The following is a 23,075-nucleotide window of genomic DNA, read 5'->3' as shown; positions in this document are numbered from 1 at the left end:
TCAAGTGTACCAACATCCGAATTATGGGGGTGCCAGAAGAAGAGAGAAATCAAGATACTGAAAACCTATTGGAAGAAATAATGCCAGAAAACTTCCCCCACCTGGTGAAAGAAATAGACAGGAAGCGCACAGAACCCCAAACAAAAGGAATCCAAAGAGGACCACACCAAGACACATCATAATTAAAATGCCAAGAGCAAAAGACAAAGAGAGAATATTAAAAGCAGCAAGAGAAAAACAGTTAGTTACCTACAAGGGAGTACCCATACGATTGTCAGCTGATTTCTCAACAGAAACTATGCAGGCCAGACGGGAGTGGCAAGAAATATTCAAAGTGATGAATAGCAAGAACCTACAACCAAGATTACTCTACCCAGCAAAGCTATCATTCAGAATTGAAGGGCAGATAAAGAGCTTCACAGATAAGAAAAAGCTAAAGGAGTTCATCAACACCAAACCAGTATTATATGAAATGCTGAAAGGTATTCTTAAAGAAGAGGAAGAAGAAAAAAGTAAAGATAAAAATTATGAACAACAAATACATATCAACAAGTGAACCTAAAAATCAAGTGAATTAAAAACCTGAGGAACAGAATAATCTGGTGAATATAATAGAATCAGGGGCATAGAAAGGGAGTGCACTGATAATTCTCAGGGGGAAAGAGGTATGGGGGGATTCAGGAAGAGACTGGACAAAAATAATACACCCATGGATGAGGACAGTGGGGGGGAGGTAAGGGCAGAAGGTGGGGTGGGAACCGGGTGGAGGGGAGCTATGGGGGGAAAAAGGAGAAACCATTGTAATAATCTGAATAAAGATTTATTTAAAAAAAAAAAAAAAGAACTTGAATCCAAGCCTGATTCAAACCATGTGTTCTTAACCACAAATCTATACTTTTATATTATGACATAAAATCCAAAAAATTAAACATTTTACATAATCATATTTAAACTAGAGGCACGGAGCACGAAATTCGTGCACGGTGCGGGGGGGTGTCCCTCAGCCCAATCTGCACCCTCTCCAATCTGGGACCCCTCGAGGGATGTCCAACTGCCTGGTAGGATCGGGGCTAAACAGGCAGTCGGACATTCCTCTCACAATCCAGGATTGCTGGCTCCCAACTGCTTGCCTGCCAGCCTTCCTGATTGCCCCTAACCGCTTCTGCCTGCCAGCCTGATCACCCCCTAACCACTCCCCTGCCAGCCTGATTGATGCCTAACTGCTCCCCTGCCAGCCTGTTTGGCCCTAACTGCCCTCCCCTGCAGGCCTGGTCACCCCTAACTGCCCTCCCCTGCAGGCCTGGTCACCCCTAACTGCCCTCCCCTGCAGGCCTGGTCACCCCCAACTGCCCTCCCTTGCCGGCCTGATCACCCCCTAACTGCCCTCCCCTGCAGGCCTGGTCACCCCTAACTGCCCTCCCCTGCAGGCCTGGGTCCCCCCCCCAACTGCCCTCCCTGCAGGCCTGGGTCCCCCCCCCAACTGCCCTTCCCTGCAGGCCTGGTCACCCCCAACTTCCCTCCTCTGCCGGCCTGGTCACCCCTAACTGCCCTCCCCTGCAGGCTTGATTGCCCCCAACTGCCCTCCCTTGCTGGCCTGATTGCTCCCAACTGCCCTCCTGTGCAGGCCTCCCATTGCTCCCAACTGCCCTCCCCTGCTGGCCATCTTGTGGCGGCTATCTTGTGTCCACATGGGGGCAGCCATCTTTGACCACACGGGGGCAGCCATCTTGTGTGTTGGAGTGATGGTCAATTTGCATATTACTCTTTTATTAGATAGGATGTTATACTACCCAGAAAAGATAAATATTATTCAATTTTAAAAATAGAACATAAGTATCAGTGAAGATCATTTAAGAATTGCTGTTGGGGGGTCTAAGGTACAGTGCAGCATGGTGATTACAGCAGTAGGTACTTAAGCTTCCTAAGAGAGTAGATCTTAAATGTTATCACCACAAAAAAGAAATGGTAGGTATGTGAAACAATGGGGGTATTAGATAATGCTATAGTGTAATCATTTTGCAATACATAAATGTATCAAAGCAACACACTGTACACCTCAAACCTACACAGTGCTGTGTGACAATTCTCAATAAAGTTGGGGGAAAAAAGAGTAGCTGAGGGGCCTCCTATTAATTATTTATCCTGAAAATTACTTGTAAGATCCAAATGTAAGGTGCTTTTGTTAAGTATACAACTAAAGAAATCTAGTTCAATAAGCTGTAGTTCAAATAAAGGTCTTTTTATTAGGACATAGGCCAATCGTAAAATCAATCACCTAGCACTGGCTGGTTTGGCTCAGTGCATAGAGCGTCGGCCTGCAGACTGAAGGGTCCCGGGTTCGATTCCAGTCAAGGGCACATGCCTGGGTTGTGGGCTCGAACCCCATTGGGGGGTGTGCAGGAGGCAGCCAATCAATGATTCTCTCTCATCATTGATGTTTCTATCTCTCTCTCCCTCTCCCTTCCTCTCTAAAATCAATACAAAAATATATATATATTTTTAAAAATCAATCACCTAACTTACCTCCTCAAAGAGAGGAAATATTTTTAGAGAATAAAATTAAGTTTTAGAGGAAAAATTAAATCCACTCTACCTTGTTTGTAGCCATTTTGGAATTTACTTATTTTAATGTAAAGGAATCTAATATCATCAAAAAGAAAAGGATACCCTTAGGGTTTAGTGTAACTGCTGTTTACTAAAGGAAATATTACTGATATGAATATTTATTTCTGTAGAGAGTCCTCTAACAATATTATCATGTATGTCAATTACTTCTAATTTTATTTATAACTAGAGGCCCGCTGAATGAAAATCATGCAAAAGTAGGCCTTCCTTCCCCTGGCTGCTGGCACCGGCTTCCCTCGGGCCACCGGTAGGCACCCAAGACCCGGCTTCCCTCCGGCTACTGGCTTCATCCAGAAGGTTGTCCGGAAGGACATCTGGAAGGATGTCTGGTCTAATTAGCATATTACGCTTTTATTATTATAGATTAGCATACATATAGCTATAATTGGAAAGACAGAAAGTTATATAAAAATAATTTTCATCAATGAGAACTGTGAAAAGATTACTCATAGATCACACATGTCTAAATCTTACTATTCTGGAATAAATTTTTACTAAAAGATAAATGTCTTGAGTCGGCATTAGACAGCTATTAAAGACAAGAAAACCTGACAGTCATCAAACTTAAAAATAATCTTAAACCACGCCTTAAAATTCATCTACCTTATGATATCCATTGCCTGGTAAAGGATTTCAGATTGATCAACTCCAAGAACCTTCTTTGCCCCAGCTTTAGCAGCAAACATAGAGAGAATTCCAGTTCCACAACCAACATCCAAAACTACCTAGTGTGATAAAAATTAAAAAACAAACAAATAGATGTTATTGAAAAGATCTAGTATTTTAAATTCTATTTATATAGTATGCTATTTGACTATGAATTGATCATTAAATTTTAAAACTTTATCAAATATGGTAACTTCTAAAGATATCATTAAAGTGGGTTGTTTTAAATTCATAACAGTGTATCTGGCCATAGTCTGTTGTAATTGGACACAACAATGTAAATTTAAGAGATGTTTTATATGAAATAAGCAGTTTCCACAGACTTCTTAATAGAAAAGTGTCTTGCTTTTAATTTCCTTATTATATATGCATGCACTAATTTGGGTTTAGTAATTCTAAATTTTAACAGACATAAACTACCTCGTTTGAAAGGCAGGAATTAAGCATGATAGCCTGATTCAACAGAGTTAAAAATGGTCACAAGAATCCTATACAGGCAGTCGTCGGGTTAGGTTGGACTCGACGTACGTCGTTTCATAGCTACATTGCCATCTCCCATTTATATATATAAAAAAAAAAGTTCTGTCATTTCGACGTATGTACAGATGTGCTTTATGTTTTTTATTATTTACCACAAGTAAAGGTCAGGAATTGTTATCTTTCTTTTAAATTTTTTTTACTGTTTCACTTCATTACTGCTGTGTATGTGCTCCATGTGAGTGACGTAGGTGCTTATGTAGGTGGGTTCTGAGTTATGGCAAAAATCGCGTTACGTTGTGCCGTAGGAACGGATCTCTGACATAACCTGAGGACCTACTGTATAATAAAAGTCTAATATGCTAAGTGTCCAGTCGACCGGTCGGCCATTCAATGAATCAAAGCATAATATGCTAACGATATGCTAAGGCCGCTCAACCGCTCATTATGATGTGCACTGACCACCAGGGGGCAGATAGTTGACCTTTTGAAAGTTTACTATGACAATGCTGTAAGTAACCTCATATCTAACCCCATTCACACATGAGTAAATCAATAGAATATATTTTTAGAAGTGAAAACACTAAAAATACTGTGTCAGAGAGTATATACACATTTATAACCCTGCTTACCATAACCAAGTTGCCCCTCACAGGGCAATTCTATTCATGAAGACTCCAACCAGCAATGTCTAAGTGCCAATTTCCTCATAGGCGAGACTAGCCCATGGAACAGATAAACTTTTGTATTCTGCCAATCTGGCAAATGTAAAATAATGATATACCAGTTCAGTTTTAATATGCATTTCCATTATCGTGGAGTTTAGCATCATTCTATATATTGCAGAGCCATCTGTAGTCCTTTATTATGTGAACTATCTACTTATAACCTTTCTCCATTGTTACTAAGTCAGGGGTGGGCAAACTTTTTGACTTGAGGGCCACAATGGGTTCTTAAACTGGACCGGAGGGCCAGAACAAAAGCATGGATGGAGTGTTTGTGTGAACTAATGTAAATTCAAAGTAAAGGAGCGGAGGGGAGAGCAAGAGAACCGGATAGAATAGCCGGATCCGGCCCACGGGCCGTAGTTTGCCCAAGGCTGTACTAAGTCCTTTTCTTATCAATTTTCTAATCAAATATTTCTTACCAAGTCTTATCAAATAAGAGTTCTTTATAAATCAAGGAGATTATACTTCTCAATATGACTTGCAATGTTTTTGCTCAGCATATATTTGTTTTTTATTCTGCTTACAGTGATTTTTTGCTATGAAGAAATTCTTTACTAACGAACTCATTACTCTTTTCTTTTATGACTTCTGGATTTTGATCATAATTAGAATGATCTTCCCCCTGTTCTCTCCTATTTCATCCTTATACATTTCCTTCTAGTACATTTATAGTTTCGTTAATACAGTTTGTTTTCTTATCATGGTATACATTGAGGTATGCTTCCAAAATTACTTCTGTTTAGAAGGCTAACCAGTTGTCCCAACATGTTATTAAAAAGCCTGTTTCCCCCACTGATTTGATATATGGTTGCTAGAGTCTGAATGTTTGTGTATGCCATCTCTCCCACCACCAAACTTTATATACTGAAATCCTAAACTCCAAGGTGATGGTGTCAGAAGCTGGGGCCTTTAGGAGGTGATTAGGTCATGAAGACAGAGCCCTTATGAATGGGATTAGTAAACTTATAAAAGAGGCTCTCTCTCTTTCTTTCCCTTCCTCTCTCTCTAAAAATCAATAAAAATATATCCTCTGGTGAGGATTTAAAAAAAAGAATTATCTCTAAGAAAAACTGCTGAGTAATGAAAGATAAGTACAAAAGGATATGTATTATACACTCCAATTAGAGTTTGTATTCTTTTGCAAGACTATCACACACACAAACATATATAATTGTGCATATATATAATTTATTTAATCCTCATTTTGCAAATGAGGAAAGTGAACTTCAGAGAGGGGAAGAAACAGGTCCAGGATCATGGTAATTTGTAAAGCTAGCATTCAAATATAGGTCAATCTGTTTCTAAAGCCTACAGTATTTTAAATTATATTTTTAATTTTATCTTATCTATATATATAAACGCCTAAGCGACCGAACGAGCAATCGACTGGTGTCTATGACACGCACTGATCACCAGGGGGCAGACGCTCAGCTCAATGCACAGGATCGGGCTCCCTCCTATCTGGATCGGGCCTGCGGGGATCAGGCTGAAACCGGCTATCTGACATCCCCCAAGGGGTCTCGGATTGTGAGAAGGCACAGGCCAGGCTGAGGGACCCCACCGGTGCACGAATCCATGCACCAGCTTATTATATCTAGCTGGGAATTAGATAAGTGAGGAAATAAACTAAAACTTGATAGAATCAAAGAGGTACAAATGATAACAGAATAAACTAATACATAAAATCATGAAAGAATTTGATTCACTTTTTCTAAAAAAGAAAAAAGTGAATTTTAACTGTAGATAATAATCAAAAGCATAAAGGAGGCACCTCACTGTGAATTTCTTCAATGGACCACAAATGGAAATTAATTACGAATGGGTGATAATACAATTAAATGCCCCCCAAAGTTAAATTAAATCTGAGAAACCATATGGCCTCCACAGGAGCTGTGAATTGAAACAATATTAAGAAAGGGATGAAGGGAAAGTGACAGGAAGGGAGGGATGGACAGAGAAGGAAAGAAAAGGAGGAAGGAACACACTTTTAAGTATAACATCTTTTTGAAAAATAAATCTCTTCTTGCACTATGTAATATGATATAGAAGCTAGGTGTTGTGAAAATAAAGTTTGTCTACCTAATGGAGATAAAGCAAACAAAAACAATGGTAATAAAACTTAAGAGAGCCCTATTTCATACATTTGAAAAGAATTATATATAAGTAATTTTGTGAACAGAAACTATATGACCTATATAAAAAATAGTGTGACTTGAAATATAACTAATGAATGCCACCCTAATTACTCATTCTATTTCAACATAATGGTACTAAAGTGTAGTGGCATATGATAAGGGCACTAGACTAGGACTAAAACCCTTCACGTTTGTTTATTTTTAATGGCCTATTTTAGGAAAAGTCAATTACCGTATTGGCGTCAAGATTCCTCATGTGTGAAATGGAGGTAAAGAAAATATTGTATAGGAACAATGAGGCAACATGTTTGGAAGTAACCTATAAATTATCAAATGCTATTTAAATATATGGTAGTATGTTTTCTAAATCTGTACCCATAGTATAATAGAAAAGTATCCCAAATCATTGAAAAATATGAAAGCCCTAGATTTAATATTTTTAATTACATAAAATCATCCCTTGAATGTGCTTTAAGGAGTTAGAAATTGATACATGTAATATTTTACATTCCAGTATATTTTTGAGAAACCATAAATGCCAAGCAAAACTAATTGCACATCGATAAGTTAAATAAAAGCGTCTTAAGCAAAGAACTAAAAAAATATACTCCCAACTTATTAATAAGCTCTTTTCTGACTTTGGCAGATTTAATATCTTCAGTAAGAGCAGCACACAGAAGACAAAATGGTAATAAACATTCTATGTTTTCCCTGGTCATGTATTTTGTCTGAAAATATAATATATACAACATTTCTATAATACTATCACAAATAAAAAACAAGAAGCAGAAAGTGATTGTGTATAAGGTCTATGAACCCAGTAAGATGTGCTCCATATAAATAGAAATATTCATAGTTATGTAGTTTTTCAATGATTAATCTTGTGATCCTAACTTACCTTCACTTAAGTTCTTATGTTATATATACATAGTAAAAAGTATTAAGAAAAGATAAGTCAAAGAAAGACAATGATGGTGCTTTTATTATAACAAAAATAATACAATTTTAGAACCAAAAGGGCTTTAAAAATCATTTTACAGATGAGGCTCAAAAACATTCACCACTTCTTTAAAATTATTAAATAGCTAGTTCCTGAGAAGCCAGGCAAGACTAGTGATTCCCAGACCAGTACATGCTTAATTTCTATGTTCAGATATTAAGAAAAAAATAAAATTAAAATCTGAGCATAATCTCATTATAAATATAAAGCAAAATTTCTAATGGTAACTGCTTCACTAAAAACAAATTGTTTTTATTTAATTCTAACTTTTAAAAATATTTTTTAATTGATTTCAGAGAGTAAGGGAGAGGGATTGAGAGATAGAAACATCAATGAGAATCATTGATTGGTTACCTCCTGCATGCCCCCTACTGGGAATGGAGCTGGCACCCCACCCAAGCATATGCCCTGACTGGGAATTGAACCATTCATAGGTTAACACTCAACCACTGAGCCACAATGGCTGGGCCAAAGTGTTTTTTTAGACACATATATTAAATAAAATTTTTCTAATACTTGCATGTAAATAGAAAAACTATTTAAAAATAAATTCTGTCTTCCCCAGTGCACATGGCTCAGTGGTTGAGCATCAACCTATGAACCAGGAGGTCATGGTTTGATTCCTGGTCAGGACACATGCCCTGGTTGCAGGCTCAATCCCCAATAGGGGGCATGTGGGAGGCAGCCGGTCAATGACGAATAATTCTCTCATCACTGATGTTTCTCTCTCTCTCTCCCTCTCTCTTGCTCTCTGAAATCAATAAAAATATATTTTAAAAAATTCACGAGGAAAAACAAATTATACAAATTTCAAACATAAACACACACAGTGTGAAAGATCATCTTTGAAATAACCTGAGGCAGTATAAGATTAATTGAAAAATTTAAAGTGTCTCATAAAGGGGCAAATAAATGAGGTCTTAAAAGAAAGCACATGATACATTATTTGTCCCTACATACCAGTAACTTCTTAAAATTATTAATTTTTAACTAAATAACAAACTGGAATAATAATGCAAAGTGTGCTTTGGTATGGGGTTTATCAGATATTTGAAATTCACAAGAAGCACAGTAAATAAAAAATATGGTTTAAGCAATATTATCTAGATAACCAAAGTTTAACTAAGCTATGTCACTGTAATTAATGATTTCAGTTAAAAAAAATATACTGAATGACAACAGTACCAATCAGCATTTCTGTTATCAGTATTCTGCACCACAGAGCAACATCATAAAAGTCTTCCATGAAATAAAGCCAGAATACACTAAATCAATCAATGGCTATCACAATAACTCAAGAGAGGATTTCTACTTGCCAAGATCTGCATGAAAAGTACAAATCTGTAGCCTATGACACTCACTTTGTCTTTGAAGATATGTGGATTTTGGTATATAAAATCTCGGTAACTTTCTGTTCGTATTTTGTCCTGTGGTGGAGAAAGAAAAACTTGTGTTTATAGAATAGTCTAAACAAATAAAAACATTTTTAGAAAGGTATTTGGTATTTTATTACACATGTTAGTTTCCATAGCTACTTTCTGCCTGGAAAACCAAGATTAATTTTATTTTCATAAAAGAAAACAATAAGAAAAGAAATAGCAACAAAACATACACAAAAGTTTAAGAATATCACTGAAAGTCAAATAAAATCTAAGTTCTTAAAAATGTACACATTTTCATCTTGACATGCATTATCATAAGACTTCAACTGATAGTTAAAGCTAATAGAAGATAAACATGATATTTTGCTCCTTTAAATAGGTTTGGAATCTAGAACGTGGCTCCCTGTATTAGAGTTATGTTAAAATATTGGAGGAAAAAAAAAAACACAAAATAGGTAACTGTAAAGTTACATATGAAAAATGAAGCTTAACTGAGTATGGTTTTTCTAAGAAAGTCATTTGTCAGCACCTATCTGATTTATAATCCTGTCTTGCTTCTACAAATGTCTGTAGTAGGAAATGATGCTTAAAAGTAAATCATTTGAGCCCTACAGCTCACATTCTGAGACTTCTGCACTCTGGATTCTCACATGACTTGTGACAAGGCAGGCACTGAATGCTAACATTTATGTTGGTTCATGAACAGAGCTGATTTTCTTTTAAATTACCTCACTTGAGATACATATGAACAGCAAATTAAGTAGCAAAGGGCTCTGTTGTCAAGGGAGTAAAATGAGAATGAAAAAAATATCTCAAACTAGAAATTCTAGTTTTGGGTTTCACACTAGGTAAATTAAAACAAAAAATAGTTACACAAAATACTACAATATAAAATTTATATAAGGCATACATCCCCCCTAAGAAAATTTTATGCCAATATTGTGATTTAAAAACAACACACACACACACAAAAAAAAAAACACATTTAAAAGAAGGCTTAAATTAAAAGAAAACTTGTTTTACTTAAATACTGGATCTAAAAAGGGGGAATTCCATAATTAATTCCACCCTTTTTGATGGTTATTACTAATGGCTTTCTAAACAACATTTTAAATCAGGTTTATTAAATCTTTCCCAGAAAGATTTTAAGAATTAATAAAAACAAATCTAATGTTTAAATACGTTTACACATATTAACTAATTTTAAAACTTAAAAAAACATAGCATTTCATACATTTGTGCCATTTTTATACTCTTCTTATACCATAAGCAGTAATTTTTGCTGACACAATAAAACCTATAAATGGGGAACATCAGTCAAGAAGCCAGTCACTTGGAAAACCCTCACCAATCACATTGCTTCACCACTGCTCCAACTTAATCATTAGCATCCCAACTCCTGTCCTAAGTTCATGCACTGCTGCTCTGCTCAATTATAATCCTTCATCCAGGCTCTTTCTATATATCCATCTGTTACTGTTCATATGCTCACCCTGGTGCCATGAAACCCAAAATATACCTAACATAGTGCCTCAGACAGAGCAGTCTGAATTTAGTAACTGAAGTTTTAAAGAAAAATCTACTGAATACGAAAATGTAAACATAAAAGACTAGCCCTCATAACCATTTCTAAAAATACATTCCATCAAAAGAGTAACACTTAATTGCAAAATAAGGTACTAAACAGAAATTTAAAAAATCATCTTTTGCACCAACATATTAAAACCAAGAAACACACACAAAAAAGAATAAAATTAGAGCTCCAATACTACAAAGCAAGACTGTGGTTTAAGACTAGTAAGAGTCATGGTATTATTCCTATGACTATTAAAAAAAAATTTTTTAGACCCTTCTGGGTGGCTCAGTTGGTTGGAGCATTGTCACATACAACACAAAGGTTACAGGTTTGATCCCCAGGCAGGGCATATACAAGAATCAACCAATAACATAGAAGCATTGAACAGACCGTCAAACCTCAGAGCAAAGGCAGGGGAGGGTTGAGGGAGGCGGGGGTAAGAGATCAACCAAGGACTTATATGCATGCATAAAAGTATAACCAAAGGACACAGACAGTAGGGGGTGAGGGCATGTGCTGGGTATTGAGAGCGGCCAGAGAGAGGTCAATGGGGGAAAAAGGAGACATATGTAATACTTTAAACAATAAAGAATTTAAATTAAAATAAAAAAGGAATCAACCAATGAAGGCATAAATGATATGTACCAATTCATCGATGTTTCTGTTTCTCTCTTTTCTTTCCTCTCTCTCTAAAAGTCAATAAAAAAATTAAAAAAAAAGATCTTTTAGTTATTGATATATAGCTACAAGTATCCCGGACAGAGTATTGGAAATAAGTGCTCAAACTGGAATTTCCTGAATACTGTGCTAAAGACACTCACATGTACTATCTACTGGGAGTCTCAACCTTATCTGTCTGTAAAATGCAACACAATTTCTATGCCAAAGGCATTAAAGGTTTATGGCATTCAGATTGATGGGATGATGTAAAAGGACAAACATGGGCTTAGATTAACTACTTCAAGGAAAATATTCTAGACACAATAAAATTAATTTTAACAACCATCACAAAAAAAATGAAGTGAATTTCTTTTATACAATTTCACTCTGGACTTAATGTGTTAGTTCTAATAAGATAACCACTATTTGTAATGCTATGCCATTACCCAAGTGACAACAAGAAGCACAATCATGACATGACATGTCATTACTAAAAAAAAAAAAAAATGACATGGCACTGCTTTAAAAAAAAACCTTAATTACAATTACTATTAATCAGCAAGCCTTCATTCTTTGAATCTACAAAACTGAAGGAACCAAATACATACATTATTAAATCCCCTGGTTATTTCAAACATATATGTTTTAGGGGAACATAGTCTTGAGGCTTCCATAACAAAACAATCTTTTGAGGAATCATTTAGAAAGGAATTATTTGTTTGTTCGTTTCAAGAAAAAGTCGTGGATTCTAAAATTCAGAGATAAACATCTAAAATTTTCAATAAGTTTTATATTTGAACATCTGTTTTACTCTAGTGAGATATTTTCAGTTTTATTTAATTGAAAAATTACATCTTACTAGTTTACAATGTATAATATAATACATGATGAAATATATAACTAGAAATCTGTAACTACCAGGTATAACTAGAAATCTACTTGTATTTTATGTGGACTTTACTATTATAAAAATTAAAACCAGCCAAACTTAAATACCTGATTTAAGCAATTTAGAAAATTTCTCTATATATCAATGATTTCAAATGTAAAAGAGTTATGCCATAACAATTGAAAATGACTTATAATTAAACTTTGTACCAAGGAATTATTTGCCCAAACTGAAATCAGTATAGCTATTTAAAACACTAAAATTAATCATTTCCTTTGTACATTTAAAGGCAAAAGTATAATTTATTTATTCATATTTAATAGTTGTTCTTGAGAAGACTAAAGCAGTTGTTTTTTACCAATGTTCTATTTAAAGCAAAAGTAATTCCATAACGAGGATTAATAATGATCTTAAATGGAACTTAAATGACTTTGATGCTTCTGTAATATTTTCAACCCAAGATGAGCTATCAAGCACCAAAGAGATTTAAAAAGCAGTTATTTAAAAAGAGAACACCAAAAAACAGAAACCAGTTTTCTATAGCATATGTATTAAGGACTTGTCTTATTAAAATTTTCCTTAATTATGGATTTGGTGCATTTGTGCTCTTTTCTAACCTTTAGCATTTCTTCATGTATCCCATAATGCCCGTATGAGCTGAAATAAACACCATCCTCATCCTCCTGAAGGTCTGCAATGGCAGTAGTAGATGCCGACCAGGTTCTGACATCTGCGTTCATCACAAAATCCTGAGCAAATTGTCTGTAATCAATTTGAAATACACCCTTGAGACAGGTTTATTGGACCATGAAAAAGGGAAGGCTAGAGGTTGAGGAAGAGGAAGGGGGGGGGCAGGAGTGAGTAGAGTGTGATGAGCCTTCTAAATAATTCTGTCATAAGCAACTTAAAGCTCCCCCTGCTGGATCTCAAGCAATGGCATATTCAAACCCAGTTGTAAGCATTTCTTCTGCAAACCACAAAGCACTGCCAACTGCAGATTACAGCTGTTTATATCTTTCAACTGAATAAAATAAGCACATTACCTTTATTCAACTTTATTATTCTTAATATCCCAAAAGCTTATTTTAGTAGCTGAATCAATGTAATACTATATTTCAACACTATTAATATTCTTTAAAACCTATTATCTCATCAAAGGGTTATATGGGAAGAAAGTGGACCCATATTGGAATTTCCTGAATACTGTGCTAAAGACACTCACATGTACTATCTACTGGGAGTCTCAACAGACAGATAAGGTTGAGATTTACATACACCAACACCATCCACTGCAGCTCTAAAACTTAATTCCCTCTTTGATCACATATTAAGAATCTGTAAGGTATGCATGTGGAAGAAGTGCAAAGATGCAGACAGTAGAGTTATTGGTGGTTACTAGGTTACCCAGCATAAAATCTCAGAAACAGGCAAGGGAAACTGCAATCAGCTATACTATCCTTCCTACTCAACATTCTGGCAAACCATCAAGTGGGTACTCGGGCAACAACCAAATTACAAATCCAGGAGGTAAAGCTAGAGGTATACTTGATAAAAAGGCAAATCTCAGGCCCTACTAGAGACCTCCTGAATCAGAATCTACAGTTTAACAAGATCCCCAGGTGATTTACATGCACATTAAATTCTGAGAAGTACTAAGCCAGTAGAATGCTCATTTACTCACTGGAGAAAACCATCATATGTGTCTGGTTTTCTGATTAAATACTATACCATAATTATATTTTGATTCTTTATAAACAAACATTTTAACCCCATATTCCTCCCAAACATAGAAATATTAATCCTGCCACTTTAAAAGCCTGAGAGAGCAGCCCCGGCCGGTGTTGCTAGAGCGTTGGCTCTCACACCAAAGGGTTGCAGGTTCGACCCCCAGCCCCCAGGTTGGGACGTGAGCAGAAGGCAACCAACCAATATGTCTCCCTCACATCGATGTTTCTCTCTCCCCCTCCCTCCTTCCCTTTCACTCTCTCTAAAAATCAATGGAAAAAATATCCTTGGGTGAGGATTAACAACAACAAAAAAGCCTAGGAGAGGAAAAGTAAAATGGAGAAATCTATTAAAAATAGGGTAATTCAAAGGAAGGCAGCATCAAAGAACAAAAACACTTAAGAAGACAATTATCATTAGTATAAAATGATAAAGTATATGAGAACTTTATGTTAATCAACAATGTCACAATGTATAAAAATATTGCTGTATCCCTTTAACATATTAAATTAAATATCTACATTGTATTTTCCAGTATATAAAATGTCTTAGCAAATCCTATCTTATTATTAGTTGTATTATTTTGGGTGGGTCTAAACAATTAATTTTTTATAGACTGATAAATTACCTCATTCTTTGAAGATCCTCACGCGCTTTAGCTAATGCAGCTTCAGCAGACAGTGCCCTGGCTTCCATATGTTTCAATTTTTCAACAACAGAGGTATTTTCACTGAGTCCATTGGGGAATGAGAATGGGACTGACACTGGTTCATAAAGATCTTCTACATCTAAAAAAATAAATGGACATTATCAGGCCATCTTTTAATCTATATGTATAAAGAGCCAGGGTTTGTCACGTCCAAAACGACCGAACACCGGAAGTCAGTCCTGCAGTCAATGCTGGATTGCCATGACAACCCAGCACTGACTACCGGTGGTGCAGGTGCAGTGACCCACCACTGACTGCCAAGGGGGCTGCAGTTCAGGCCCGGAGAAAGGCCTGGAGAGGCAGGGTCTGATCCGCAGCCTCCGTGGCAGCTGTTGATCAGCCGTTGCCTCTCTTTGTCTCTCCGGGCTTTGCCAGCAGCCACGCCTGTTTCTCTCCGAGCCTCTGCAGGGGCTGCTGATCAGCCCCGCCTCTCTGATCAGGCCCAGAGATAGGCCCAGAGACGCTAACTAGCATAGAAACCGACCAATCAGAACCAAATCTGGGTGAACTGTTGAGGAGCCAATGGCTGCCTAGGAGGTGGAGCTTTTGACAGTGACTGGCATAGAAACTGACCAATCAGAACCAAATTGGCTGGCAGGGGAGGGCAATTAGGGGTGATCAGGCAGGCAGAGGCAGTTAGGGGCAATCAGGCCGGCACGGGGGTGCAGTTGGGGCAGATCAGGCCAGCAGGGGAGGACAGTTAGGGGCAATCAGGCAGGCAGGGAGAGGCAGTTAGGAATGATCAGGCAGGCAGGCAGAGTGGTTAGGGGTGATCAGGCAGGCAGGCAGAGGGGTTAGGGGCAATCAGGCAGGCAGGCAGAGGCAGTTAGGGGCGAGCAGGCAGGCAGGCAGATGAGCAGTTAGGAGCCAGTGGTCCCAGATTGCGAGAGGGATGTCCAACTGCTGGCTTAGGCCCGATCCTGTGGGCCTAAACCGGCAGTTGGACATCCCCCAAGGGGTCTCCAATTAGAGAGGGTGCAGGCTGGGCTGAGGGAACCCCCTCCGTGCACGAATTTCGTGCACTGGGCCACTAGTAAATATATAAATATGTTAGGAATAAATACATATATACTAAATGCCTATTATGCAACCAATTGAAAAAAAATTAGTAAAAGTACTTTAAATCAATGTATAAATCCAAACTGCTTCAATTTGAATTTAAAGAGCATGCTGTTAGTTTATGCTTTTCATTAGTTGGCTAAATTGAACACATAAATAAGCATTAATTATACAGAACCAAATACTGGAAGAAACAAAAAAGTGGAAGGAAAAAACCCTAGTATTTATTGATTATCAGCTATCTTTCATATACATGCATTACATCTCAGTTAATCCTCAAAGGAAAGCTAAATTATAAAAAATTATCCCTGGATTAATGCATGGGGAAAATAAATTTTAGAAAAATTAAGAGACTAGCCCAAAGTTATACAGCTGTTTAATGAAGGAACTAAGATTCAAACTCATGCCTGCCTCAATCACTTGGTTGCGGTCTACTGGATTCCTCCACTGAAAAGTTAACATTTCCTTTGTAATTAATAAATTGCTTGGGTCCTGGCTGGTATGCTCAATGGTTAGAGCACTGGCCTGTGCACTAAAAGGTTTTGGGTTTGATTCCCGGTCATGGGCATGTACCTGGGTTGCAAGTTCAATCCCAGGCATGTGGGAGCCAACCAACTGATGTTTCTCTATCACATTAATGTTTCTCTCTCTCTCTCTCTCTCTCTCTCTCCCCCCACTCCATTCCCTCCCTTCCACCCTCTCTAAAAAACAGAAAAAAAACCCATGGATAAAATATCCTCGGATAAGGATTAACAAAAATAAAATAAATTTCTTGGGACGATACTTTGAACTATGCAAATCATGTTCCACTTTAAATTTTTGTACACTAGTAACCCTCAAAACTGTCAAGGTCATCAAAAACAAGGAAAGCCTGAGAACTGTCATAGCCAAGAGGGGCTTGAGGAGACATGGCAACTAAATATACTGTTTATCCTACAAGGGATCTTGGAACAGAAAGGGGAGAATAGGGAAAAACTAATGAAATCTGAGTGAATAAAATGGAGTTTACTTTTTAAGTAAGTATAATATTTGAAACATATTCCACAAAGGATATATTCATCTTACCAAACTGAAGTAAAAGGTCATCTTCTAATACTGGCTTCAAATACTCTTCTTTTTCCCAAGGCACTGGATTACATATGGAATTCATATACTCAACTGTAGGATTCTGGATGTAAAATTAATTGCATGTTTTTTCAATGCATATATATATATATATATATATATATATATATATATATATATCCCTAATATGCAAATAGACCGAACGGCAGAACCGAACAACCGATCGCTATGACGTGCACTGACCACCAGGGGCCGCATGTGGAACTCAGCGGGCGTTGGCAGCAGGCAGGACATGGCAGGTGTTGGCCACGGTGGGATGGAGGAGCAGGTGAGCAGGGGCACCAGGCCAAAGCGGGATGCTGGTCACTGTCATGGGGCAAAGCTCTGGTGGTTACTGAAAATTCTTTGCTCCCATGTGCCACGGTCCTGCCTGGCGCTCACACCCGCTGCCAACGCCCAGTGCCAGTCCCGATCGCTCAGCGCCATCAGCGGGTGAAAAAGGCAGCTGCCAGCCCAGATCACCCCTCAGGGCTTCTTCACCTCCCCCTGCTCCTAAGGGGCAATCGGGGATAGCAGCTGCCTCTCACACCGGCTGCCGGCGACAGCCCACTTGCACCCACTGCTGGCACCTGGTGCCGGTCACAAACACTTGGCACTGTCAGCGGGTGCAAGCGGGACCAGCACCGTCAGCATGTGGAAGTGGCGGCGGCGGCAGGAGTGGGGCTGCCGGCAGAGAGGGGATCGGGGGCAGTGGTGGAAGGGCCGGGCGGGGGCACAAAGGATGGGCCGAGACCCGCCCCTGTGCCCATTGTAGCCTCGCAGCCCACAGTTCCTTTCAAGGTCATGAATTCGTGCACTGGGCCCCTAGTATCATCATAAAATTCCCTTAGCAAAAACTAGGAAAATTAAACAAAAAAGGAATTCATGTTGACATTACACAAAATCTCTATGTTCAATTGTCATTTCCTTAACTTGATTGGATGACTGCTTAATCAATGGTATCACTGCACAATGTTATATTTGGATCTGGAGGAAGTGGCAATATAAATACTCATTTGAATAGAACAGAAAGAAGAACAAAGTATTTGAAAAATAGAACAAAGAGAGTACTTGAAATCACACTAGGAATTATTTCGAATTTTACAGAAACACTTTCAGTATTTCCCCTTTATCTGACTCTGAATTACTTTTTTATATAACATTGATTCATCTCTTAGATGCAGTTAAAAATGACACTTACTAAGCATAGTGTGCATCCATTTACTTCAGGGGTGGGAACATCTCACCCTCAGGCCTATAAGGCCCGTGAAATCATTTGGTCTGACCCTGCCAAGGTATTAGGGGTGAGTTAATTAAATGTTTGACCAAATATAGCAGGCTAATTTTTAAGTTGATAATTTTGGCCCATGAATGATGTTATAAATATCCAAATGGCCCCTGGCAGAAAAAAGGTTCCCCCACCCCTGATATACTTGGTCCTATATATTGTGGCATTTCCTAATGTCCATAATTCCAACATGATGTCTGACAAATTTAAAACAGTTTCTTGTAAAGCAGTTCTTCATATTCTTTTAGTCACCACTGGTAGTGGTATTTCTTTAGTTTCAAAACAAAATTGTAAATTAAGTCACCAACTTACCTTAAGCCTAATAAAATTTATTAGTTTAATGTATCCATAGAATTCAAGTCCTAAAGGGGGAAAAAAAGATAATTTACCTATTTTAAGATGAGTTTTGTTTAATTGATCTGTTCTATAGTGGCTTCTCTGGTTAGACAATAAAATATTTCTGTCCTCTAAACTACAACTTATAATATTTTTAATTTCTTATTAAGAACTAGAAATAGTAATTTTGATACTTCTCAATATTGTAATTGAGAAACAGCTAGCATAAATGACAATTTTTAATGTTTTTCTTGCATTTCTAAAATATAGAAAATTAATTTTTAGAATTCTTCTCATTTCTAAGAGCATTACAAATCAAGAAACTTAGGTCACAGACTTTTCCAAGTATAGGGCAGTTAATATTAGAACTTAGTTTCTACATCCCCAGTTTTTACAGTGCCTACCAAATTATAATTTAGCCAGAATATGGAATATACAAAGTATATGAGCTTTAACATTAAGTTAAATGATACATATTGGAAAACAATGAGGCTTGTTATCTGGTTCCCATATCTTTCCAGAAATGAAACAGCATTTAAAACAGGGGAAAACAGCCTTGGCCAGTGGTTAAGTGGTTAGAACATCTACCTAAGCACTGAAGGGTCTCAGGTTTGAGTTCCAGTCACTAGCATATCCAACAGATCTCTCCTAAGAAATGTTGTATGAGGAACATAATAGCATACATAATGTTTTTATGTGCATAATAGCATATAAAAATCCCTATGTGGTGAGAAAAAAATCTTATGTAATAAAACCCTAATATGCAAATTGTCCCACCAGGAGTTCGACCGCTCACTATGACATGTGCTGACCACCAGGGGGTGGTGCAGAACATGGCAGGCATCAGCCACGCAGCGCTGGCAGTGGGCAGCAGTGGAGGCGCTGCTGGCCCCAATGGGCCCCAATGAGAGCTGGACCGCGGCGGGATGGTGGAGCAGGTGAGTGGGTGGTGCCAGGCCAAGGTGGGTCCGAGCAGGGACCCAATCGCCCCACCGATCACCCCACAGATGGCAACCAGCGGCAGTGGTGGGGGATGGGGCTGCCGCCTGGCTCCCAGGCGCTGAGGGAGCCAGGCAGGGAACCCAGCCCCAATCGATCGCCCCACAGGCAGGACAGTGGAGCAGGTGAGGGGGCGGCGCCAAGCCAAGGCGGGGTGCCAGGTGGGGCAGCGAGGCTGGGGGCACAAGCTGGGGTTGTGAGCTTGGGAGCATGAGCTGGGGCCCTATTCCTGCAGGCCACCCGAGGGACCCCACCGGTGCACGAATTTGATCACTGGACCTCTAGTACAAAGTTATATTTACAGTATGATTCCAAGTCATACTTTAAAAATGCTTGTTAAAAACATGAAAAAAAAAATCCAATGAGACTAAGTTATCCATGCCTTTCAAAAGTAGTTGCACTTAAATTTATAATTTATAAACATATTATATCACGTTTATGTAATGTCCTTTGCAGTTGTTAGTAAATACAGGGGCCAAAAAAACAATTCTGTACTTAATTTTAGAGGAAGAGTGCAGGTCTTCTACATCCATTTAAAGAAGTGGAAGGCTTTATTAGTAAAATAGGTATGGTTAAATGCAAGTCTCAAAAGAATCATCTAAATATTTTACTTACCACCTTAATTTCATCAATCCTTTTTCTATAATCTTTTACCAAACTCCTTATAAAACTCGACCTTGTATGCCTTGAATTTCACGTTAAGCTTTCACTTGGCAAGTTGTCTTTTTTCATAATGTTCCACCTCCTTTCCCAAGTCCACCTTTATGCTTATTCCCATTAATTCTAATATATTCTCTTACTCTCCTTAATTCTAATATTTATATGATAAAAATGCAATCATTATATTGACTCCCTTTTGAGTTGTGAAGTCAATATAAGCTTACAGTGAAATCCTACCTAGAAGAATGACTTATATTTAATCTTTCCTCAAAGGCCACTGTCAAAAAAAGTAGGGTGTTGCTATATATTTCACTACTGTTTAGAAAAGGAAAGGTCTGGAAAAGTACAGTTTGAACTTACATTTCACAACTAAAATGTTCCTTATTCTAAAAAATACTCACCATGTTTACGGACCATGGTATCAATATTAAATTGATGCTCAGACTTACAGTGCGAAAATGTTTCTTCAGCAGATGTAAATAACCTGAAAAATCAAGCAATAAATAGCTTCATGAAAAAGTACACAGGAAGTCTAAATATTGATTTTATTTTAAACATACACTCCCTTTACCCCCCAACCTGCTGGTTTCTAGTTTTATTCCCAATTAAGAGAAAACATTCTCTGTAGAGTCAGGAACCAGAACTTCTAAAGGGAATCAGTACTTCTCAGTTCCATTTTACACCTAAAACAAACCCAACTACTCATTAAATGTCAAAGGTAATTCATTTGCCAATTAAAAGCACTGAATTTACCAAAAGTCTTTTAAGAAAGAGAACTCCCTTTGATAGATTCTGTTTCTCTCAAGATATGAAAATTCCCTACGTAGGTCTCTTTTCTCCTCTTAAGTGTCAATTCTGTTTTTGGAGGCTTTGAACTGGCAAAGCTCAAAGTACTTTCAGAAATAAAGCATAAAATGTAATTTTACAGCTGGCATATTCCCTAAGTGCTGTACTTCAAAGGTGATCTTGCAGTGTTCCCAAAGTACTTGCATTACAAGTACTGTGAGGACCAAGTCTCGATTATGTGACCTGCAAAACTGAAGGATGCAAAACTGAAGGACGCAAAGTAGGCATACACAGCACAGAAGCTGCCTTATCTCTTTTCTATGCCTCGCACGGTGCCACGCAGCAGTGACCTTTCAACAAATGTTTACCAAGACCAGTCATTTTTTCAGTATTTATGCAGCCTGTCACAAAGAAGTCCGTCCTGATGCTCCACAAATTTCACGCATCTATAGCTACCCAAATGAGGCGACAGGTGCAAACAATGATGAATCCATAGAGGCGAACATACCACCAACCAGCACCATGCCCAGATTTAAGGAAAACTGGAAAATGTTTATTCAAGTGACCCTGGCGGATGCCACACAGGCCTCTTTCATGCCCACGTGCCAGGACAGCACCCAAAGTCAATGCTTGTGGAGATGAAGAGGCAGAATTGTACGTGGAAAGAACATGGATTTGGATATGACAAACCACAGCTGTGTGACCTTGAGAAAGTTACTGATATCGGAGTCTTTTTTTTAACCTAAGTGAAAAGGCATCAATTCCTTCCCCTTCAATAGGGGAGGAGCCCTACCTGAGAAGGGTTATTCTTTAAATGGTTCAAATCAAGCACTGCACCTGAGAAGCTCTCTGCTTGTCAGAGAATTACAGAGTGGTAAACTAGAAGGGTCCTCCTGAGAGATTAGTTTAGTGACTCTGAGATTGGGGCCTTTATAAAAATAGAGACGATTCCTGGATCGCAATCCTGACTTAGAAGGACTGTGGTGCAGAGTTCAGCATCTGTGTGTTTTTCTAAGTGTTTCAGGTGACAAAGGTACACAACCAGAATTGGGAACCACAGATCCAGTTCAAAACCCTACCATGTTACACACGGGGAAACTGAGGCCCGCCGAAGACAACCTGGCTTCCAGTTCAGGGCTCCTCCCTCCATATCTCTTGGGGTCTTCCTTCACCACAAGCCCTCACTCCAAACCACTGGCTGGAGAATTCGAGGGCAGGGCACCCCCGGGCAGGAGCCCGGCGCTGAGGAGGACGAACCTGTCACAGAACAGGCAGGGGGTCTGCTGCTTGTCGTGGGGGAGCTCAGCATCGTCCTCGTCCTCATCCTCCCAGGCGGCCTCGTCCCCGCTGTCGGACAGGTCTGGCAGGTCCTCCTCATCCTCCAAAGCGCCCCGGCCTCCTAGCACACGCAAAAGTCAGGTTCGCTTCGGATGCCAGGGCCGGCCCGGCGCACGAGGAGGAGGGTGGGGAGAGGGCTCCATTGCAGGGGAGCGCCGCCCGCGTCCCGCTCCCCGGCACCTCCCCCATCCCCCACACCCCCCAGCAAGGCCCCACCGCCCGGGAGGAAAGGGTCTTTCACCAGCCCCTCGGAGGCGCGGGTGCTGAGGGGCCGGGAGTACCCACCAGTAGCGCCCGACGCTAACGAGCACATGGCTGAGGTGTCCCGGGAGCCCGGCGTGCTGGGGGCGGGGACCTGGCTGAGCGGCGCGCGCGGCCCTCGCGGAACTCCCGGACCGGGGCCCAGGAACGGGCGCGCGCACGCGCGCAGCAGGGAAGGAGTTGTGGGCACTTCACGGGCACCTAGACACGCGAGAGCGCGCGCGCGGGCTCGGGAGCGCTTCCGGCCCCGAGATGGCGGCGCTGATCACGTGATCGGAGGGCGTGGCAAAGCCCGGGGTGGGCGGGGCTGAGGCCCGAGATCCGCCTCCTCCCGCCGCAGTGTTGACGCAGTGCGCCCGGAGTCAGCGCGTTGAAAAGAGGTCTGAGCGTCTCAGCCTTGGACACGACTTTAGTTTCTTCCTCCCGCTGCCACAGGCTTTAGCGGATGGTGCTCGCCCGCAGCCCTGCGCCCAGAGGTGGGGAGACGCCGCAGTGGTTTTGCAGTCGGCACGTCGCCCGCCGAGCTTCCCCCATTCTGGATTCATGGAGGGGAGAGCGGCCCGCGGCGCCCTCTGGTGTCGGAGGAGGCAGAACGCAGGCAGGAGCCGGACTCCTCTGGTTCCTGGGCTTCTCTCCCCCCACCCTTCCCCCTGCGATAAAGCTGGGGGAGAG

General features: G+C 39.7%; 1 protein-coding gene across 3 annotated transcripts in view; it reads right to left on the bottom strand.

Moving 5' to 3' along the window:
• PRMT3 (protein arginine methyltransferase 3) overlaps nucleotides 1–22,646 on the bottom strand; it is a 93,146-nt gene extending 70,500 nt beyond the window's left edge. Inside the window, exons 1-9 of one of the 3 annotated variants that reach the window (XM_080640025.1) lie at nucleotides 22,428–22,646; nucleotides 22,062–22,203; nucleotides 20,420–20,502; nucleotides 18,336–18,385; nucleotides 16,697–16,799; nucleotides 14,492–14,651; nucleotides 12,756–12,900; nucleotides 8,993–9,058; nucleotides 3,229–3,350 (exon numbers count right to left, since the gene is read on the bottom strand). In XM_080640025.1, coding sequence (XP_080496151.1) covers nucleotides 3,229–3,350; nucleotides 8,993–9,058; nucleotides 12,756–12,900; nucleotides 14,492–14,651; nucleotides 16,697–16,799; nucleotides 18,336–18,385; nucleotides 20,420–20,502; nucleotides 22,062–22,203; nucleotides 22,428–22,455 — 899 coding nt within the window. In that variant the 5' untranslated portion in view covers nucleotides 22,456–22,646. The remainder of the gene's footprint in view (nucleotides 1–3,228; nucleotides 3,351–8,992; nucleotides 9,059–12,755; nucleotides 12,901–14,491; nucleotides 14,652–16,696; nucleotides 16,800–18,335; nucleotides 18,386–20,419; nucleotides 20,503–22,061; nucleotides 22,204–22,427) is intronic. The other 2 variants (XM_080640026.1, XM_080640027.1) reach the window with 2 other exon arrangements.
• Between the last annotated feature and the right edge of the window lie 429 nt (nucleotides 22,647–23,075).

The sequence above is a fragment of the Plecotus auritus genome, assembly GCF_963455305.1.
Source record: "Plecotus auritus genome assembly, chromosome: 9".
NCBI lineage: Eukaryota > Metazoa > Chordata > Mammalia > Chiroptera > Vespertilionidae > Plecotus > Plecotus auritus.
The sequence above is the reverse complement of the archived record's forward strand: the minus strand, read 5'-3'. Positions and strand labels throughout refer to the sequence as shown.